Genomic DNA, 23095 nt, shown 5'->3' with positions numbered 1-23095 from the left:
AAAGAAACTGGGGGGATAAGCCGAGCCATATGCCTACATAACGATCGATAAAAAATCAATAAATTCATTTTACAAAAATTTCACTTTTTGTTGAATTAATGTAATGCTTATTACCATTTGCATACAAATTTGACAAAACCTGAATACTGTAACAGCGAAAATGATTCTGATTAACAGAACAAAATGGCATCACGCTCAATTTTCACAGAAACTGACATAAATTGGATGATATAACTACATTTTTTAAATAGAGTGGGTCATCGTACCATTTTTTTGAGAACGATAAATGAAAGGCAATGGAAAGATGTTGCTTTTTACATTTGCAAAAATTTGGTATGAAGACCCACTCTACATAAAAAATTAAGTTAACTTACTTAGATTTTCACCGTGGTTTTAAAAAATTCTAAGTCCAAAAACGCTTGCTAAATATAGAGAACTGTATGCTATTTAAATAGACATGTAAGTGCGACTCCGTGGTCTAGTGGTTAGCGAGGAGCTCTTTAAAGGGACGTTTATTGAGGAAAGTGTTCGAGTCATACTCTGATTTTTTGATTTTTTTTTTTTTTTTTTTTTGGTTTTAATTTTGTTTTACTTTATAAAAAATGTCTTTAGGAATAACATATTTTTCACTGAAAATAAAATATATACATGTAGTAATGAACTTATTTACAGTAAATTATTTAATATGCCGGATAAGAATTATAATAGATATTTGAATACTTTTATTCCCGTTTTTATTCATTTTAAATAAAAGCTCTTCTAGATCACCATTATCATTATAAACGATGTTAACATTTTTATAATATCTCCACAATAAGTGTTAACACTCAATATGCAGATTAATTAAATAGAAGTCCTTACCCATGTTAGACATTTGTGACAGTAAATGAAAGTCAACTGTTTAGCTTGTTTAGAATATAAATATCATTTTGAAAACTACGGTAAACATTAAAATGCTGAAGTAAATTCGAACAATTGAGAGATTTTTTCCAATAAATGTTCTTGCATAGCCGAAAAATGGGCATGGGCACATGGCTCGTCTTATCCCCCCAGATTCTTTGTCAAAAATAACTTTAAAGTTCGTTTGACATTAAGAAGATAAGAGAATAATCTCCGTAAAAGGGTGCATTGTAATAATATTTGAAATATGGTAAAGTCCATTCTAGACTGGCGGAAGAAATTTATTCCAGATATAATAGTGGAGGCGAAAAGGTAAAATTTTATGTGAAATTATATGAAATAGCCTCAATCACAAAATAAAAGAAAAAATAATAAGATAAAATAAAAGTAAGTACAAGCAGTCATTGGCATATTCGTGTACAATTGAGATGGAGATCATGAAATCATTCCTGCCGTTCATATTTTGGTTAGACTTAAGTGCCTTCACGATTCAAAAGTTTATTATGTTTAATTCTAGTTACTTGACTACATTTTATCTTAAATATGTTAATTTCTGAATTTGAGCATCAGTAGTTATTGAACAGTGAATTGACTTTTAGAGAATGTTTTAAAGTTAAAAAAAGTTTTGAACTTGATGAAATTTTATATAATTTAGTTTTCACATATTACTGTACAAGGAATATTGTGATAGGTAAGACAAACGTTGCTTCTCTTTGTAACGTTCCATACAGTACATTATATAGCGACTTTCTAAGTATTCTAAAATATATTTTGTGTGTACTTGTTGAATCTAAATTACTGTATTTTAGAAACTGCCTCGATTTCTTTTTTAATTTCTCTGAAAATGATTTTCTTGGATACGTTTCACAGATTTCTTTGCTCTAACAAGCTGATAAACCAAAGTTTAAAATAATAATTTTAGTGAATGTGGCTTTGAATAATCCAACATGGCAATCACAACAGATTAGTTCATCGACCTACTACTCCTCCAGTAATGCAGTGGATGGCCTGAAGACTAACTTAAGCCCTGGTGGAGGACAATGTGCAATATCAGCAGGCCAAAGGAGCGCCACCTGGTGGGTAAACCTGACATCAATTTACAGCATTGGTGAAATTTGGATTTATTACAGGACCGATAACAATGTGTGGGGTAAGATTATCTTTGACTGAATTCTTCAAAATGTTTCAGAAGAAAGCCTCATATTTCTAAAATATGTAATTGAATCTTATTAATGCATTTGTAATTCAAAGACAAACTTTTAATAAATCATGTTAGAGTATTCTTATATTAGAAACTTTCAGAAAGGTTAATGAATTATTTGTGTACGAGAAAAAAAATAGACATAATATTTGAATAACAAGCAATGTTATCCGCCCGCGCTTTTTTCTTCAAGTAAGAAGTTTTTAAGGAAAAAGCTGCTTCTTTGAGTATGAATATAATCAAATGTTAAATGAATCAATTTTGAGTTAGAGTTTACCTTGGAATTAATTTGTATATGTTAATTTAAAATTCTAAATTCTAGACGCATCAAATCTCCACACATCAAGATTTTTAGGATTTTATGTTTATATATCGAACACAACAGAGAGGTCAAATGGTCACTTGTGTTTCCATGACACAAATTATACCAGATCAACTATACCTGCAGTCGTCAATATAACATGCCCTGTGCATGGACAATACGTCATCTACTATAATGAGAGACTATCAGGTGTTAGTTATCCCGGGGAATATTCCAGCAACGCATATAATGATCTTTGTGAGGTGGAGGTCCTTGGTATGTTGTTAGTTAACTCTTTCATTATTAAGATGTAAAATCTATTTGTCTTTTCCCACAAAGTCATTGCGTCTCTTACGAAGTTATGTTTCAGAGATTAATTCTATAATAGACAATGGTGTTAATTATTTGGTTTGTAAATAAGTGTATACAAAAAATATATCTGATTGAAAATGCCACTTAAGATGAGGCTTCTTTAAGATTCAATATCCTTATATATTTCTAGGTTACTATAACATAATATGTTCTATCTTTTATATTACTGTAACAGTAATTTGAAAACAACTATTTTAAAATAACGCTTGTCTTTATCGAAAAACCAATTCCAGTTCGAGGCAAAATAAATACCTTTAATGAAAAGGGGAAACTAACAAACAGTGTTTCATCAAAATAATAATAATAATAATATTAATAATAATAATAATAAAAAAAAAAAAATTAAATCCGTGAACAGGGCATAAATACGAGGGTTGTCCGTAGAGTTCGCGGACAAGCTAAAATTTAAATAAAAGTTGTGTCATAAATATTTATTATTACCACATTTAAAATCCTTTGCTATATGTGAATTATAGAAAGTAAAATTCCATTCAATTTTAAATGTATAATTACAATTATGTCTTCATTATTAGACTTAGGATGGTGACCCCGACAGCAAAGTCTTAATTAAAAAGTTGTTTCACTCTATACATTTCATTTGTATTTTGTAAAACTCCGCGAAAGTTTGGATGACATTCGCATTATGACGTTGACAAACGTTTTAGCGTCAAACCTACAAAATTTGAATGTTCAATGTTTCGAAATGGCAGATAAATCGAGGTTAGAATCTATTAAGACAGGATCGTCATTGTTCGAAAAAAAGGGACATTTTCGGAAAAGGTGGAGCAGAAAACAATGAAAAAATCGTGTGTAAACATCGGAAAAACACCAACAGAGACCCATAAATTCCTAAAACAGTCGGGGAAACATAGTAAAGTAAGCCGTTCGTTACTGTTTAAGTGACAGAGAAGATTTTCAGACGGATTGGACAGTTCACACTTTGACATGCGTGAAGAAAGGCAATCTTTCCGAGATTGCAGTGCTGTAAGAAATAAAATTCATGACGTGATTGACAGTGATCGGCGACTAACAGTTTGAGAAATTGCAGGAAGATGTGGAATTTCAAAGACTTCGTTACATGAGATTTTATCTCATGATCTTAATATGAGTCGTATCTGTGCTCGATGGGTGCCTATAATTTTGACAATTGAAAATTTGGCGAAGAGAGTAGAATTGTCAAGACCGTTCATAAAAAAGGCGGTGCAAGGTTTTAGGGCAGAATTATTTCAACCGACGAAAGCTGGTTCCACTACTATGATCCTGAAACAAAACAACAGTCCAGTCAGCCCGGATTTAGCGCGTATGGACTTTGACGTATTTCCATACATAAAGTCGTTTTTACGCGGACAGAGGTTTGATAATTTGCAGGATCTGAGACAGGAAGTGTTGAATATTATTTCATGTATGGAACCAGAACAGTTTGTGCACATTTTTACTGCTGGTTAAAGCGTCATAAGAAATGTGTTGACTTAAACGGTGACTACGTTGAGAAAGGTTAAATGTATTTAGCTTTTGAAGTCGACTAACCTTAAGGATTTTCAATTTGGTGCTCCGGGTATGAGTGGGCCTTTTTTGTACCTGATAAAAATATAACTATTTGTGCTTTGTTTGTGATGAAAACTTGCATATTAATGAAATGAAACATGAATTTAATGAAAGTAATAATTTCATATATTTTATCAATGATTGTCAGTTAATATCAAGGTGGTCCACGAACTTAACGGACAACTCTCGCACATTACTAGAGTACCAGAAAATCTAAGGTGGGATCAGGTGCTTGGGAGGAGAGGACATTCCCTGTTTACAGTCCACCCCAACCGTAAGCCCTTTGATTAATTTCAAGAAGAAGGGTAATTCTATAATCCTGTATTAAAACAAAGACCTTACATTTGATATGAAACAAGTCAGCCAAAATACGCCTTAGTGATTGGTTATATTTACTAACAAGTTGATTATAACGACAAAAGATCTACGAAATCCTGCCTTAAAACGAAGTTGCTGAAATCCTGGTAACATTAACTATGTGCGAAGTGCTTCCTCGGTTTAAAACTTGATCGTATTCAGATCGTGCTCTTGAGTAGTGATTAAGTTGGAGAATAAACACCATAAAAGCGGAATATTATTATATAGATAAGGAAAGTTCATGATGGACAAGCTGAAGTCATCTTGTTTGTCATATAATTTAATTGTTGTTATCATCTAGCATTTTAACACATTCACACACAAAAACACTTTTCTTTCAAAATTATTATATTCTTTTTTTCATTCCAAGGTTGTATTTCTGGCTACTATGGATCTACTTGTTCCCTCCCCTGTCCTGTCAATTGTCGTTATTGCCATATAGAAACAGGAGAATGTCAGTGGTGTGAACCAGGGTATCAGGGATATCAATGCAAATTTGGTAAAATATCTAACTATCATATCACCTAAATGTAATTTTTTCAAAAACTATTAACGTGTGAAAAATATATCTCTCTCCGCGTCTTAAAAAAGACAACATTTAATTTACGTATCACATTTTCCAAAAAATCGATCTGTACATATCTTTTATATGTCATGTATTTCCGAGATAATTTGACATAATGTTAATTTTTACCTATCGAACAGCATCTGAATTTGTACCAAAATATTACAGTTAAAAAAAAATCTTTTATTCCGATTTCTTTTTATGTAAGAAATGATATTTTGATAGAATGCAATGGCGGCACATATGGACAGGATTGTGCAGATAGATGTGGAGCCTGTCTCGATTATAAACAATGTCATCACAGCAATGGTTCATGCCTTGAGGGTTGTGACGCTGGATATGTTGGAAATCTTTGTGAATTAGGTAAGTTTTTCCATAGCAACACGTCATTGTAATTATAGCTTTGAATAAATATCTCATTTTTTGTACATTATAACTAATATAATTAAATCAAATTTAGGACCCGCTCATCAAAACATTATTGTCAATATTATTCAGGATGTTCTGTGGGAAAGTTCGGATATAACTGTGAAAGTTATTGCAGTGACAAATGTGGTGTACCCCATAGATGCAACAGGGCGACAGGAGAATGTGATGGGGGATGCCAGTCAGGATGGAAGGGGCTTCAATGCAGTGAAGGTATGAATTATGACTTTAACTTCGCCTTGTTTTAAACGAAGGACTTTGCATTTTAAATACTATTGTCTAATTAATTGATATAACTTTGTACGAGACAGATTCTTTAACATTTATCACGGAAAAACAAAAACCTGTAAAGAAATTTAAATGAAAATAAATTATGTGAAGAATTGTTTCTTGAGTGATGCCATGACACCATGCTTTACATATACGTAGCTTGTAATCTTTGTGGTATTGATATACGTGAAGATACCCGTTTGAGTTTTGTAGTTTTACGTCCCATTCTAGATTATTCACTCATATGAGACATCAACGTATACCGGTGAAGGGCTTCAAGCTTAGATCAAAAATTGACATCCTAAAGACCTTCAACTTTCACCTTAAAGTGCTAAGCGATTTGCAAAGAAATATTTACTCTCTCTTTTTTTATCGTCTTAGGTTTGTTACGTACGAAAGCCCAGAAGGCTCATACGAGATACGAGTTTCGAAATACGAGATTCGAAACTCGAGTTTCGAGATTCAAGATCAAAACTAACCAATCAAAAGGCGGATTCAATATTTGATTACTCCCCTTTATTAAGTTTTTACTATCAAGAAATCACTGAATATATTTATAACAAATGGGTCATTTGTTTAAATAATAATGCAAGAAAAATGTTACATGTATCAAAACAAAATAAAAATGAATTTTGGGTAACGTTTTGAATGTATATATATATATATATATATATATATATATATATATATATATATATATATATATATATATATATATATATATATATATATATATATATATATATATAATGTTATTTTCCTCATTAAACAAAACAATAGATACATATATAGAATATAGAATATTATATGATCTTATCTTTTAATTGCCAAATTAGTAGGTTGGTAAATTATATAATAAGCACATTGATAAGCACATTGATATGAAATACTAACGATTGTCTTTACACTACACAATATATTTAATTAAGGATACATCTCATTACATTTAAGGGTACATTTGTGCAGTTAGACTGATCTACTATTTGATATGGAATAAAATAAATTCCAGTCTGTATTGTATATATAATTTTTAATTAATTCAAATCTCCAAAGCCTTAAACCAAGATAAGTAATTGAAAATTTATTTTTTATGTATTTTTCCTATTGGGAAACAGTGGTGTATATTCCCTTCTGCTAATGTGTAGGCTAATGTGAAGTCACAGATTTCACCTAAAGCGCATCATTGCCGAATTCCGGAAAGGCCAGGAGGGAGTCGCCCCCTCTCAATAGAGGGGGGGGGGGGTGTCGCAGGACCACTTTCTGCGATCTTGGAGACATCTATCATTGTCATTTTTTCAGTGAATATGATAATAAATCTTATTTACGGTTTGGGTTATAAATGAAGGATAAAGCCAGAGACCTCGGAATGGAAAGCTCGGAAGTCTCTGGTTTTATCCTACCTCCAACCGGAAGTTGTATCCCATCTAAAGTCTTAATATTTATCGAGGTAATTTTCGAAGAATAAATGAGTGGTTTACAATAAAGAGGCTCGACCAGAGACGTCTGAAAGGATTTATTTGACAAGAAAAAAGCCTTTCAAAGCGAACAATATGATTTTAAAGCAGGTTAATGATTGATACAAATCTATTATAATATTTAAGAAGTTATAATACAATCTGAAATATATTTTGAAGACCAAAACCCAATATTTTTTTTTCTAATTTCGTTCTGATATATATATAACACTCTTCTCTTTCTTGCATTGTAATATAATCAAATGACTTCTTCGGTTAAATATATTCAACGATTTCTAGAAGGTCAAAACTTTGCAAAGGGGAGTAATTGAATCTTAAACAGCCTTTTGATTGGTTAGTTTGGATCTTGAATCTCGAAACTCGAATTTCGAATCTCGTATTCCGAAATTGAATCTTTAATGAGCCTTCTGGGTTTTCGTAGTTACGGGCTATATGGAACCCGCTGACGTAGCCTTCGTGACATTTTGATTTTTTTTTCTTTTACGCAGAAACATTACTACATACTTCTTAATGAATATCATATAAATGACAACAAAAGATTTCAAAATGAAGAAAAAAATGTAGATTTAACGTTCATTTGCAATGACAAGGACGATCTCTTCAGTAACAAATTGTATATTTTCTTACAATGCAATTTAAATTCAAAGTGGAAGAAGATATTTTGAAAAATTACAATACCCTTATTTACAGGAGGCGGGTACCTCAAACATAGTAATTAAACGAGGACATCTGTTTGTGGTAGTTACTGAGTAATACATTAATTTTATTCTCCGTAGATATCAAAGTTTCTTTGTTCTATAATACTGTAAACCTCTTTTACTTATACAAATATTCTAATAATATATTATGTATATTTGCTATGGTATGCTATATATTTTACATGTACTATTCATATGATCTTTTCACGTGAAGGGAAAAGGTTATACCTACAAGTAAATTTATTGTTCTTGATCCCTTTTGACTGAACGTTTTTGCTACGTTATTTAAAAACAATAATAGAAAAAAGAATGCATCTGTTTTTGGTACAATGCTTGTTATAACCTTCTCTGAAATATTTTGTTACTCTTATTTAAATCAAAGAATGCAACGATGGCAGATATGGACAGAAGTGTGCAGATAGATGTGGAACCTGTCTGGGATATAAACAATGCCATCATATCAATGGTTCCTGTCTTGAGGGTTGTGACGCTGGTTTTATAGGAGAGTTCTGTACGACAGGTAGCATTTCATACTGTATCATATCAAAACACATACCGATATACATGTAACTAGTCTGATGCAAAGCCCTTGTTCACACGTTACAGCACGATCAAACAACTTTAATTTCCAGGGTGTTTAATCGGAAAATATGGAAATAACTGTAGTGAAAATTGCAGCGTCAATTGTGTGGAACCCAGAAGATGTTACGGGACCACGGGAGAATGTCAAAGAGGATGTTTACAAGGCTGGGAGGGAATTCGTTGTGATAAGGGTAAATTGCTTCTGACAGCAGACACAGTGCTTATTTCCTTCGAACTTTAACAGCGAAGTCAAAGGATTTTTTTTTTCGAATTTTTTAAATGTTAACAAATATGAATGTTTATGTTAATTTAATGAAATTTCAATACCGATCTTTATCAACCACTAATTGCTTGCACTACAATCTTTGAAACAAGATTAATGAATTGACATTGCAGTTCAAACAGAGGAAGAATCTGTCTGGCAGTCCAGATTCTATGGCACATTAGGGACATTCTTTGTCTTATTCACAGCTAATGTTTTCATCATCGCTTATGTCTTTCTGAAACGGTAGGAAAAAATTAGCATTATCTTCTAGAGTAAAACAGTTTGGTTAGATTTTGATTTTCTGGTGCATTTCACCATAATTACTCTATTTTAGGTCACCTGAGTAACTCAGGTTGGCTATTGCTTTCTGTTTTCAGTCGTCGCTTTGTGACATTTTACGTGTTTTGATCGTTTTTATTTTAAAGTTTTCCCTGGTATAAATGGACATTTTATGAATTCTACCTTTTAATCTGAGGGTGTGGCAGTATCAATCAAAATAAATATAATCTTTATTGTTCTTTTCCCCAGTTCTAGATATCAATTAGTGAGAACCATTTAAATATTATATAAATTCTTTACAAAATATATTAAATTAGAACACCTCTTTTTTTTCAGAAACACGTCCCCGTATTAGGGTTGAGTTCGTCATATTTTTGAAAATAGTCCCATGTTTCTCCCTGGACAAATAGGAGGTATATGTCTTATATTTGATGATGGTACCGAGGAATAAGCTCCTTAACGAACGTGCCGTATTTATTACCTAGTTTCAGGATTAAAGAAGGCTTCCTATACATTTTGGAAACATAGATCCTTTTAATAGAAAATTTTATATCCAGTGCATTAGGCTATTGATGAATGGTTAATGAATATAATGAGCTAGGAGCTGCTCTTAAACGTGTTCACATTTCTTTTCAGCCTATGAAAAAGACGAATATGCACATATTTGTTTACATCTTTTCGTTTGCTAATGTTCCGTATGATTCCTTTTGAATCAGAAAGTATATTGCAGAGGTGTGTTACATAAAAGACAATCTTTAAAAGATTTTTTTCCTAAAGCAGTTTGATAATAACATCATTACAAAATATTCTGTAATATGAATTGAAATAAGATAGTTTATTCCATTCTGCTTTGCGTTTAGGTTAAAAACCTGATTTGAGTCACGTAAAAATGTAAATAATGCGCACCATTGTTTTAATGATTCATTCATTCAATGAATATTGTTTAACGTACCTTTTGTGAATTTGTTCACTCATTCAGAGACTTCACCGAATGACGGTTACATGTCACAAATTTAGACATATTCGGATTTCAAATATGAATGGTCTTTACAAGTTTTTTTTTTTTTCTTGTTTTTTGTTTTAATATATTTATGAACTACGTGTAATGCTCTCGATTTGAAGAAAACATCAACAATTTAAAAGTTAAGAAATATTTTCATTATTTCATTATATTTAAAAATGATCATGAACTATTAGGTGTTTGCCCTTAAAAAGCGATTTGATAACTCACCCCGATGAAAAATTGCCAACCCAGCAAACAAGAGCAAGGAGAACAATAATTTAATAACTTCCATGAATAATAATAAGATTTAATGGCATTCAATACAGGGTTTAAATTGGAATTGCTGCTCTATGTAAAATCTTTCAATATTTTTTTTTAATTATAAAATGTATCTTTCACTGTGAAAAAAATTACTTGTTCCGCCTCCCACTCCACATAAAACAATAAAGACTTCACGTCGAAAAGTGCATTGTGAACTATGATTTTTTTTTTTTTTTTTACATCTTTATGATATGGAAGTTAAGTTGATTTAAGATTGGGACAATAATTGAAATGCAGTGTACCTTTTGATAAATTTTAATAACTTGTTACAGGTATTTTACTTTGATGCATTGTTATTTTTAAGTGTTGTAACTGTAAATTTTTCCTGTTTAAATATGGCCCAGCATTCTTTATATATTCTTATCATTGTTGGCTTTGATTCTGTCTACTTCGTTTTATGTGGGACGAAATATTGAAAACGAAAAAAAGTTAGCTTATTAATGCAGTTGTAGGCTAAAGAAACTAGATCAATTTCAGTTTTCTCCTAACAGAGTAGATTCGCTATCCTTCCTTGATCTGAAAGACAGTGTTAGTTTTCAAGCCCTACGAACGATTTCTATATAACTGGATATATTTGATTTTTTTCAATATTCTGTACCACACAATACGAAGAGGATGATAAAAACGAGTGTTTCAAAAATATCAGTAAAACTAATCTTGTTGCTGCCTTAAAAAATAACCTCATTCCTTATTACTTCAGTTATTATACTAAACTGGTAGCTTTCAACTTACATTTGGATCTAAAAGAAATGTCCATTCAGTCCAGAATACAGTTCCCAGAGATGGGCTTAGTCGGACGTATGATATTTTTTATAGAGCGTATCTTAAAAAGTAGTCAGTCCTTGGGTAAAGCAATGAGACTTTTGATATTTTTGATTACTGTACTCTTCTTTATGATCTTAAACAATTTTCACTATGCAGGGAGCTCAAACCATTTTTTTTTAAACTGCCAATGGCTCATGTAGTACGACTTTTCAGTTAGAGGTATGGTTAAATTGGCGAAGAAATACCCATAGTACTCATATGACCGTAAGAACACCTGAGCCTCTTCCTTTAAATTCAATAAATAATAATTATTTTTACAGGTTACGAAAGAGAAGAAACTGTACGCAAAGGATGGAAGAACTGTTTAATCCTGCACAGTGTAAACCAGATAACACATACGAAAATTCTACTGAAAAAGTCATTGTAGAATATCAAGAACTTGGAGAACTAGGAAAACCTTTACATTACGATGCACTCCAAAAGATCTAAACGGAAGAAACGAAAAATAAATCATAAACTTAAATAAAGATGTACGTTTTGCAATCTTTCTAAGTAAAAATTTCAACAAGACAATGATTTAGTGCACGTTTTAGCCTTACTGTGCCTATTTCTCAAATGTTTTCATAAAAAACTTCTTTCGTTCTTTACCGGAAATTTCCTTAATTTTGACTGAAATTATAATAAACATCTTTTTTTTTTCAAGTATTTTATGTTTATTGATTGTTGTTCTCTCATATGTTTTTTAAAGTTCCTAGGGACTTCAAAAAACATACAGGCTTTGAGTGTTTTTTTAAATACGCCATAGAAATACATGTGTTGAATTTGCAATAATAACAAGGAACTTAAGGCTTATTTTAGAAGCCCTGTGTAAAAAAGATGCTGTAGTTCCCGAGATATTTATAGCTAAGTAAGCTAATTTATACCTGCCCAAGCGATCATTAATTTAGCAAAGTCTTCTTTCGGTTAAAAACTTTACAAAGTGTGTGACGTTACCTAAGTCTCTTGATCTACGGAAATGGCTATTTAGCAGTCAGTTAATCTTGAAAATAGAACTCCCTCATATTGAAACAATAATTAGAACAGTGTATATTGTTCATTCTCTCCAAGGATTCCATCATTTTAAAGATGAACAGGTCAATTGATTTTTTGAATGACAATCGTGTCATTTATTAGAGAATATAGGTAAGGATGAGTACTCTCAGCACTTTAAGCTGCCTTTTCTGTAAATGTGAAATTCTCTGCTAATTTTTCCTTGTACAAGTAAATAAGGAATACAATTTCATTATCAGGAACATATCATACATAATTTAGATTCTGATGCTTTCTGGACATATATGTAATCAGTGAGAGAAACTTAATTTCATCATTTATGTTCCCTGGTATAACCCTACGAATGTTAAAATTCTTACTTAAAGTCAGCTATAATTTACTGTAGTGTCAACGAATTACGAGATTAAATTTAAAAAAAAAATAGCTCAGCAAATCAAAGTACTCATAAAATAAATTCCATTGTTTTTTTTTTTTTTATCCTTTTCTGATGTTCATGCATGCAAATACTTAATTTAAAAAATAAAAATCAGTACTTCCATAGTCACGTATCATTTTATATTAAATCATTGCTAAGAATAAGGTATATTTGGATTTTAAATCTAAAAAAAAGTTGAAATTTTCTCTAAAATTAAATTATGTAAAAAATTAACCATATAAAACTAGAGTTATTTATATTAAAAGTATGCATGTACTAAGAAAAGAAGAAGTCCTTATTATTGAAGCTGTTTGCATCAGTGACCTTTCCAATTGACTTCTTGGATTATTTCTTTTAGATTTTCTTGATTTATGGTTGTTAAGTAATTAATGGAAAAAAAAAAGAAAAATGTATTCACGTTGAAATTAAAGAACAATTTCCATTTTAATCAATAAAACTATATATTAAAATTTGACCTGACATACATTTAAGAGATATTCATTTTTTATAGCGAATAATAAACATGTTGTTCTGATTTCTAACTTATGAGACAACATATTTGGAAAAAAAAAATATGTTCTTGAATTTCCTAACAAGAAAAACAACCTCTAAAAACAATTCCGTACTTTTCTGATTGTAACTAGAGGGATAATAATACAGTAGGTAATGCAATAATTAAGCCTCTTCTACCCTAAACTTTAGACAGGTTCATTTGAAACTTGCAACCATATTCATCTGGTTAAAGAAAATACCAGATGCCCTAATATTCCTTTTTCTGATAGCAGCCACGGTTCATCCCTGGTAAGTTTATCAGATTCTTGTCATACACAGTAGCAAGGAAAAGGAAACTGTATCAAATTGGGCAATGATTCAAGCCCAGCCCAAAAGAAGTCTAGAAATGTATTTCACTTATCCGATCTTTCTCGTCATCAGCGAACGAAATTGTCCGACTGTCGTACAATAAAACACACATACCGCCGATACAATTAATCTATGTATTAATATTGCGCACTTTTATCTTTATTGATTATAAGTAAGTAGTTACCAATGGTTGTTAAAGAGATGGCATTCCGTTTTTTTTTTTTTTTTTTTTTTTTTAAATGTGAAGTGTGATGTGTCTATGATTCCCTGACACCACGATCGTCAGGCAGTCTAAGGATAAATTTTTCCATGGTCCGAAACTAAGAGATCATACTTTGTGAGCTAGATTTTGTGCAGGCTGATTTAAATTGAAATTTGATGCCTGCATTTTCACAATAAGTTTGCATGCAGAAGAAAGAATCATATTACTGATGCAAAATATTGATGTGTTTACTTCCTTCAGCTTTAAATATTGATGTGTTTACTTCCTTCAGTTTTCTGCATGAACATGTTTATTCTAAGAAATTCTTTATACGGACATGTCCGTGTAACATTTTTTTCTGCATTTCTAAGCTACTGGATCAATCCATTTGTCTTCTGTTAAAGGGGTGACACAATCATTTCTCGCCAAATGTCACAAGTAAGTTATCTTTTTCTTGGATTGTTTTATTGTAAGGGTGTGATAACATAAAGTTTGTTCTTCTTAAGTTTCAGATTTTTTATTGACTGCAAATTTTATTTTATTTTTTGAATAACACATTATTTGTGCGTAGGCAACACTAAAGCAAAAGATTTGCTAATTACCCTTACTATTTTGTTTTCCTGTTATCCAATTCATTGGACTAGTCCAATCATAAACAATCTCCCTCCACCTGGTATATGGAACATCCCTTCTTGTGCCCTTTTTTCAACATTACAAAATAATGTACGTTACAAGGTTAGCTTTTTAAAGAGCTTAGAACGTCAGCCGATGACATTTTATTTCATGCTTTAATTTTGTAATGCACAAGGGTTTCTTTTTGATACATCGACAAGAGTGTGGGCCAGTACCCGTAGAGGAATGGGCTTCACTCTCGTAAGGTTCTAAGTAAAGAATTGGGCAAAATGAAGAAGACATAACGATCAATACTGATTTTCATTTCATAAAAAAAGATGCTTTTTAAAGTCGTTCATAATATATGTCAAGACCATCATCACAAGTGAGTTTTGTCCAAGGGGGGGGGGGGGGGGTATCTTATTTTGCTCTAGATTAAGTAGCTTTAATTTGTACCGGCCATTTACTTTGCGTCCTAGAGCAGTATTGAATCATTTTTTTTACTCGAACACTTCAAGACAACAGACCAGTCTATAAATAGAGGCCGTCTCATCAATTTATCACTGACCAGAGAGTGTGTATGAAGAAGCCCGTCCTTAAAGTAATATGAATTTTTAGAATGACTCGTCTAACTGTATTTCCCAGAACTGCAATCTACGCAAGCGCACTTGCAGTTTCATCCCAATGTAACTATTCAACCTTTAAATAACCAAACAGTGGCATGGAGATGCGGACTCCTCAATGGCACCTGTCCCACTTCTGAAGTTCATGTTTGTTCTACTCCCGATTTGTATTATCTAAATGGATCTTGAACTTAAATACTGTTCGTTATCGCCATATTTCATTGCTTAAATGTTCAATAGATATTGATTGATTTCGTCAGGCAAGTATTACTTGTATCCCATTAAAGTCATCCAGTGGTTTGTCATTGGTAATCCCGGGCAACCACATTGCCAGCTGCAGTTGATACGGATTTACAATGCAATCTTGCAATAATTGTGTGGTGTAATATTGATTGCCGTAGCCATACACAGAAGACATTTTCAAATTGCTTATCTAGTTACAGCATTTTTATAACAAGAAGAAACAAAGTATTACTGTGCAGCAGGAAATTAACTCGCAGAGTTAATATTTGCTATATTTGCGGAAATAAAAATTCCGCGAATTCAACACACAGTGAATAATTCTTCAAAAATGGATAAGGATAAATTGAAATATTACCGATATCTGTGATAAGATTCTTTACGCAGGTAGTGTTAAGGCAGTACCCAGATCATTTTTCGGCGAATTTACACTTTTTTCGTAAAATTTAACATTGATAAATCGTAAAAGGTAAAGAAAAAAACATTTGCTATTATTATCCATTGTATAGATGTCATTGAGTTCTAGGCTAAAAGAAGCACTCCACTACGACGTCATCACGTGACATCTATAAATAGAAAAATTGTCTTAACGAAAACGTGAAGAGTTCAACACTACCCCGTTGATAATTCATTTCTTTTTGTGAAAATAATTATGTAAAAACATCAATGGGTCATGAAAAGTGCTGCTAGAATCCTACTCTCCCGACACAAAAAAAGTATTCCAAAGTTTCGCATGAAACCTTACCAATTTTTTTTTTTTTTTTTTTTTTTTTTTTTACATTTTGTACATACGATGAAGGAATTGTCATCAATTCATGTTAACCACAGGATTCTAGCAGCACTTTCCAAGTATTATAGGATACAAGCTTTCGATACAAACACAAATTTTGTTTCAAAGTATGCGGCGTAGTGTTGAACTTTTGCATTCTTTTTGTTATAGAACGACAGAGGAAAGGCTGATTGGGATTTCAAAACACTGCCTGAGTTCATTTTAAGAAAACATGATAAGAATAAATTACCGTACATATTTTTAATCTTTAATTCCTTATGAATCACACATGACATTCACGGTATATGCTTTAAAACTCCCATTTCATATACCTGTTTACATGAATTCTCGTCATGTTAAGTTTCACTCGTCAAATATCTGATCAATAGTTATGACGTCATGGGTTTGGTATTTAACTCCTGCGATAAATACTTAGCTATTTATACCACCCCAAAAAAAAATATAACTATAACATTTAATTCTGCCACCCAGCCGAGGTGCGAAGTAATTCTATAAGACATGTCTTGTCAAATTTCACCCATGCGTATCACTCAGTCTTATTATTTTTAATCAAGGCTTTTACGTAGTAAAGACAAAACTGTTACACATTAATTCAATTTTATTAACAGTTTATCTTTTTGACAATCGGTACTGACAATGATTTAAATTCAGACGGATGTAAACATACTGCAGTAAATACTACTCTGTACTCTACTCAAAACATACCTATGAACGAACACCTGCCAAAAGGCTTCTTTTTGTTAACATAATGTATAGGATTCGACTTGAAATCACTTAAATAAATCACTCAAGTATTGAATTATATGCATTTCAGAAATATTTAATAAAAAAGAAAGAAAACACGAGAAAGAAAGAAGAAAAATTATCCGAATGCGAAATATTGTAAATCGTAAGACATTTTGTCTTCTAATCGGAATCAGTACGGTGTTCCGTTCTATTTAATCGGGTTCAGAATCGATACAATACGCAAGAAAAATATTTGCAGTACTGAAAAAAGTTTTTGTATAATTTTTCCTTTTTGCGAATTAAAACGACCGCGATTTGCTGCAAGTTGAACAAATGGCGATCTTTTCCGTCCGCGATTTTAAACTGCTGTACAGTAACTTCTTTTTAATTATTTTTTTAAGAAACTTTCAAACTAATCACTCAGATGTGTGCATACTTATTACCCAAAATATGCGATTATACATGCAATGGAAAAAAGAAAAGAAAATAAAGAAAGGGGAACTCAATATTCAATTTAACACTTTTTTTTTAAATTATAAAACAAGGGGGTGATTTTTTTTTCATGATATTAACAATCATCTATGACCTCATCTTGGAAACAGAAGTGCTCTGGAAAAAAATGAGAAATTTGTTTCTACTCTTCACAAAAGTCCGATACGATAACATTTATGTAAGTGATCTATTCTCACAATAGAAATCCAAGGATTTCGCCTAAAGAAGAAAAATACTGAGATTCACTTAATTTTAAAGTTAATATTACGCCATTAAATTGTTTGTTGGAGCATCCTTGGTGAGGGATGAAAAGTTAATACGGATTTAATGATTAAGTAGTTATATAAAAGCTTCTTCTAAAGAACATTTTTCAGGCTGTGATGTACACAATGCTTATGAAATATTAAAAGTGGATCGAGATCATCAACCGCGTGTCTCATCCTAAAGTCATGTTTTGAAATCAATATCATTGCCATTTTTAATGCCCCCGTAATCGAAGATCCGGGGGCATCTAGTTTTTGTCCTGTCCGTTCTCATGTCCGTCCTTCTATTTGAATGTTTGTCTGTCCACAATAAAATAACCTTGTCCTCAAGTTTTGATTGGGTGGATCTATGATTTCTTCGAGTTTCAACTTATTTGACCTCTTGACCTTTCAATTTAACCCACTTTTTACAAAATGTTACGAAACTTAATCTTGGCCATATATTTTGAATGATTGAAGCTAGGGCTTTCATACTTCCTTATGACTGAATCTTCCCTCGGTGCACTTATTTTTGACCATGTGGCTTTGGATTTTGACCCACTTTTAAAACTTAAACCTTGGTCATAACTTTTGAACGGTTATTGCTGGGATTCTCGTATTTCAAATGCCTATTTCTTGGACAAGACCTTTCTTGTGGTATATATTTAACCCTTTGACTTTGACCTTGGAGCTTTTCTTACTTTTGGAAAAAAAAAAAAAAACCTTGACCATAACTTTTGCATGATTTGTGCCAGGGCTTTCATATTTCACATATGTATTCCTTCTGACAAGACCTTCCCCTGGATACCATTGGCATTGACCTTGACGTTTGACCTACTTTTGAGAAATTTAACCTTCGCCATAACTTTTCAACGGTTAGTTCTTTGAGAATTTACATTTCACGGGAGTATTTCTTGAGTCAAGACCTTTCTTTGGTTACCTACATTTTTTTTATCCTTTGACCTTGACCTTGGAGTTTGACCTGCATTTAAGAAGCTTAAACCTTCACCATGAGTGGTCATACGGGGACATCATTGTTTTACAAATATATCTTGTTCTTCAAGAAAACACCAGTGTATTACAGGTGTGGGAAAGGGGCATACTTTACAAATCAAAAACAAAGTTATCAAGTTATCAACTACGTAATCAATGTTATTCTACATGATTATCATGTTGTGTTACAAGAAGAAAAAAATGTAAATTTGACTTTTTACTAATTAAAGATAACACTATTCTTAGTTTGAGATCTAAGTGTTTGTTTGAGGAGAAATTATTGTATTGAAAGCAATTAGATTCTCAGTTTCCGCATAGAAGGAAGCCACTGCCTTCACCATCAAAAACATTTACGCAAACCTAGCTTTCGAATGACACATAAGATGATGCTGATGGTGATATGCCAGTTGTCAAGGTAGTGTCCGATTTGAAGACGATATGCCTCGGCTTTGCTGCGAGAAATATATAATTTGAAACAAGATGTATTTGTGAAACACTACTGATTCCCACGTATGGCAGCTCATGGCGAAGGTTAATGTTTCTCAAATGCAAGTCAAAATTCAGGCCAAAAGATAAAAGAATTTAAATTTGAAAGCCCTAACTGCAACAGTTCAAAAGTTACGGCGAAGGTTAAAGTTTTTTAAAAGTAAGTAAAACATCAAGGTCAAGGTCAAAATAGTTGATATCCAAAGGAAGGTCTTGTCACAAGGATTACATATGTAAAGTATAAAAGCCCTGGCACCAACCATTCAAAAGTTATGGCCAAGGTCAGAATTTTTCGAAAGTAGGTCAAACTTTTATTTCAAGGTCAAAGGGTCAAAGAGGTTGATATCCAGAGGAGATAAAGGTCTTGCCACAAGGAATACACATGTGAAGTTAGAAACCCCAAGCACCAACTGTTCAAAAGTTATGACCAAGGTTAAAGTTTCATAAAATTTTGCAAAAAGTTGGTCAAACTCCAAGGTCAAGGTCAAATATGATGGTACCCAAAGAAAGGTCTTGTCACAAGGAATAAACATGTGAAGTATGAAAGCTTCAACCAATCAAAGGTTATGGGGCAAGGTTAAAGTTGACAACAGACAGACAGGACAAAAACAATATACCCCCGGGATCTTTCGATCCAGGGGCATAAAAAAGTATTACTCAAGAAGACATTGATGCTTTTGAAAGAAACATTTCACATTTCAAAGACGGACAGATAAAGACATAATCATGATAATAGCATACAATGAAAAATGTATTTTGTAATTAGATAAAATATTATTTGCAGATATGTAAGAGGCCATTACCTTGGATGTGATGTCTATTTTATGAATTTATTCATATACTTTCCGTACATTCCCTAGAAAAGCGATACTGCCGTAAATCTGGACGCAGATTCATTAAAGGGTTATACAGGGGTCGTAATAAATCGATATATTGCAAGGGCATAACCTGAATGAATTATGACAAGCTTTCACACATAAAAACAAGAAGTATGAAGATATTTGAAAAGTGTTGAGAACCTGAAGAAATCTTGGAAATGAATTAATTATATCTATATTTAATGTACTTGACCAGCAAAATATTTAACAAATGGTCTAACAAATGTAATTTTAGCAATTAGATAGAAAAAATCTATATAGGTTCACAGCACTTAACAGAAACTGCAAAGAATGTTGAAAATAATTTTAACTTAAACTCAGATTTTTAACTTGGTTATGCCCTTGCAATATTGGAATTGATAGATGACCTCAATACTTCAGGTATATTTGCTAAAATCACGTGACTGCCACACCACGAAACAAGTCTAAATAAGAACTCTTATCGTCCTCAACATGTGGTTTTCAACCACGGTGCATTTGTCCGATAATACTAAAGTCCTGAAAAGAATCGCACATCCTTGTAAAGAATGTATTTTCTATCTTAACAAAATCGCCGATATTTCCATTTGTCACCTTAACCCTACTGCGTGGGTATGATATGATTTCTTTTTTTCAATTATGTTACTAAAATGTTCACAAACACTTAGGAAATTGAAACATCTATTTATTTATTTTTTCCAAAGGGAAGTGTAGAAATTAAGAAATGTAGCATATTTGGAACATTATTACGACGCATTTTATTAAAGTTAATTTTGTAAAGTATCAAATCGTATTAGGTCTTAAAATATTAAGATCCATGGTAATTAGAAAATGACCACATGTTTACAAATTGATTCTTAATTTTAGAAAATATAGCTTTGAATAAACCAACCAAATGTGTATGTCAGTACCAATTCAAGGAATGGAGAAGCTACATCTGATTCCAGTAATGGTGTGAGAATCACACTGACGTGTCTCGTATGCTATTTCATGCAGCGTGATTGTGACGGTACATTTTGTCGTCCTGTTCATATTGTCGCCGGCGACAATGTGTACGTACACTTTCCGTCTCTGCGCATATTGTCGTCCATTCCATCTGTGTTACTGTATATGTTAAGTTAATTTTGTAATTATGAAATTTTACCTGTGGGTTACGTATATACAAGTTAAACAAACAGAATTTACCAAAGGAAAATAAAAAATCCACCAAGCGAGGGGGGGGGGGGGGTGCTCCATCTGTCTTTGGTGTTTGAGAAGATTTTTAAAGATTTTCTGTATATATCTTCCTATGTAAAACTTTGATTACCCATAGTTGCCCCACATTACCTCTGGGGTCATGACTTGAACAAAATTGATTTTGTTTTTGTTTGTTTGTTTGTTGTTAAAATGTCCCTCTAGAGAATTTTTCATTCATATTGAGACGTCACCACATACCGATGGAGGGCTGCAATTTTAGACCTATATTTGGCACTCAGGATCATTGAACAGTGATGGATCTTTTTTTGTGCCAGCACCTCAAAATTAAACGTACGCTATGAAGCTTTCACATAAGTATCATCTCTTCTGACCCAGTAGTTCTTGAAAAGAAGATTTTGAAAGATTTTTTTTTCTAAATATTCTATGAAAAACTTAGATCATGTATTGTAGCCACACCTATCCCCGAGGGACATGATCTGAATAAAACTGAATTTACACTTTTTTAATGAGGCTTTCACACAAGTTTCAACTTTTCTGACACAGTGGTTGTTGAGAAGATTTGTAGAAGTCACTAAATTTTCACTTATTCTTAACTACTTCCCTTGAAAGAGGGCATTTGAACAAACTTGAATCCCTTATATCCATGGATGCCAGTGTGGCAAGTTTGGTTGAAATTGATCCAGTAGTTCTTGAGAAGAAGCTGAAATTATAAATAGTTTACAGACAGACGGACGGTCAAACAAAATATCAGTAGAGCTCACGTAAACTTCCAGTTCAGGTGATCTAAAAATGTGTTTTTTGTTTTTGTTTTGTTTTGTTTTGTTTTTTTTTTTTGTTTTTGTTTTTTGTTTTTTTTTTTTTGTTTTTTGTTTTTTGTTTTTGTTTTTTTTTTTGTTTTTTTTGTTTTTGTTTTTTTTTGCGTTATTCTTATATTATTATTAACAATAGATTACATTTATAATATTATATCGGCAAATGATCATATATAAGAATAACTCAAAAAATAATTTCCAAATAATCATTACTACATATGTACTGAACAAAAAATACCTGTATTTAGAAAAAAAAGAATAGCTGATTTATAAGATATCTCAAGAATTACGGTATATTGATATGTCAAAGTGATGTACATCAATCCTGGACACAATTTTCTGACCAAATAGTTCTCTCTCTACAGTATTGCGAGCAATGCTGTCTGTCTCCCTCCGTGCCTGTGTGTGTTTGTCAAGCTCTCAATCGACGACAATATATGCCGACCTTGACTGTACATTTTGTCGCCGAGGACAATATGTGCTGGTGCTTGACTGTACATTTTGTCGTCCATTATGCAGGAGGAAAATAAGGCTCGTCTGTGACGGTACATATTGTCGTTTTGTACATATTGTCGTCGGCGACAATACGTACCTGCCCTCATTGCACATATTGTCGTCCATCGGTACATATTGTCGCCGGTTGAAAAGTTACACAAGTACATATTGTCGCTGGCGACATTAAGTGCCTCACCCTCACTGTACATATTGTCGCCCCACAGATATTGTTGCTTGAAGATCTCTTTTGATGCTTTTTGGTAGTTTTGTGAATAAAATTGGTATGTGGATCACACTGACGTGTATCTTATGCTATTTCATGCAGCATGATTGTGACGGTACATTTTGTCGTCCTGTTCATATTGTCGTCGGCGACAATGTGTACCTACCCTCACTGCGCATATTGTCATCTTTCAGAACTTGTCGTATGACAACGCACGGCAATGTTCTATATAAATATGACTAATCATTGCTTTCCTGTTTTTGAGAAGATAATTTTCAAAGAATTTTCCATATACGAGGGATGATCATAAAGTTCGCGAACTAATTGAATAACTTCCATAAAAGAAATGAAATTAGGTTTCAGTGTTCATTATATTTTAACAGTCTTCTCCGATTTAAATACATATCTGACACAGTTCTGCCCATGCGTGAATCACGTGATACTGGCGGTCACG

General features: G+C 32.4%; 1 protein-coding gene across 1 annotated transcript; it reads left to right on the top strand.

Moving 5' to 3' along the window:
- Positions 1-1785: 1785 nt before the first annotated feature.
- Positions 1786-8933, top strand: LOC133203123 (multiple epidermal growth factor-like domains protein 10; the record flags this gene model as incomplete). The annotated part of the gene is made up of 7 exons (XM_061338970.1): positions 1786-2050; positions 2424-2678; positions 5047-5175; positions 5467-5604; positions 5740-5880; positions 8493-8630; positions 8743-8933. Coding segments are annotated over 7 exons (1257 nt in total), but the record flags the coding sequence as incomplete, so codon positions are not given.
- Between the last annotated feature and the right edge of the window lie 14162 nt (positions 8934-23095).

This window comes from Saccostrea echinata, unplaced genomic scaffold (assembly GCF_033153115.1).
Source record: "Saccostrea echinata isolate AGI-Se365-2 ecotype Australia unplaced genomic scaffold, CSIRO_AGI_Sech_v1 ptg000048l, whole genome shotgun sequence".
Classification (NCBI taxonomy): Eukaryota; Metazoa; Mollusca; class Bivalvia; order Ostreida; family Ostreidae; genus Saccostrea; species Saccostrea echinata.
Note: the sequence above shows the minus strand (reverse complement) of the source record. Positions and strands in the feature narration are given on the sequence as shown.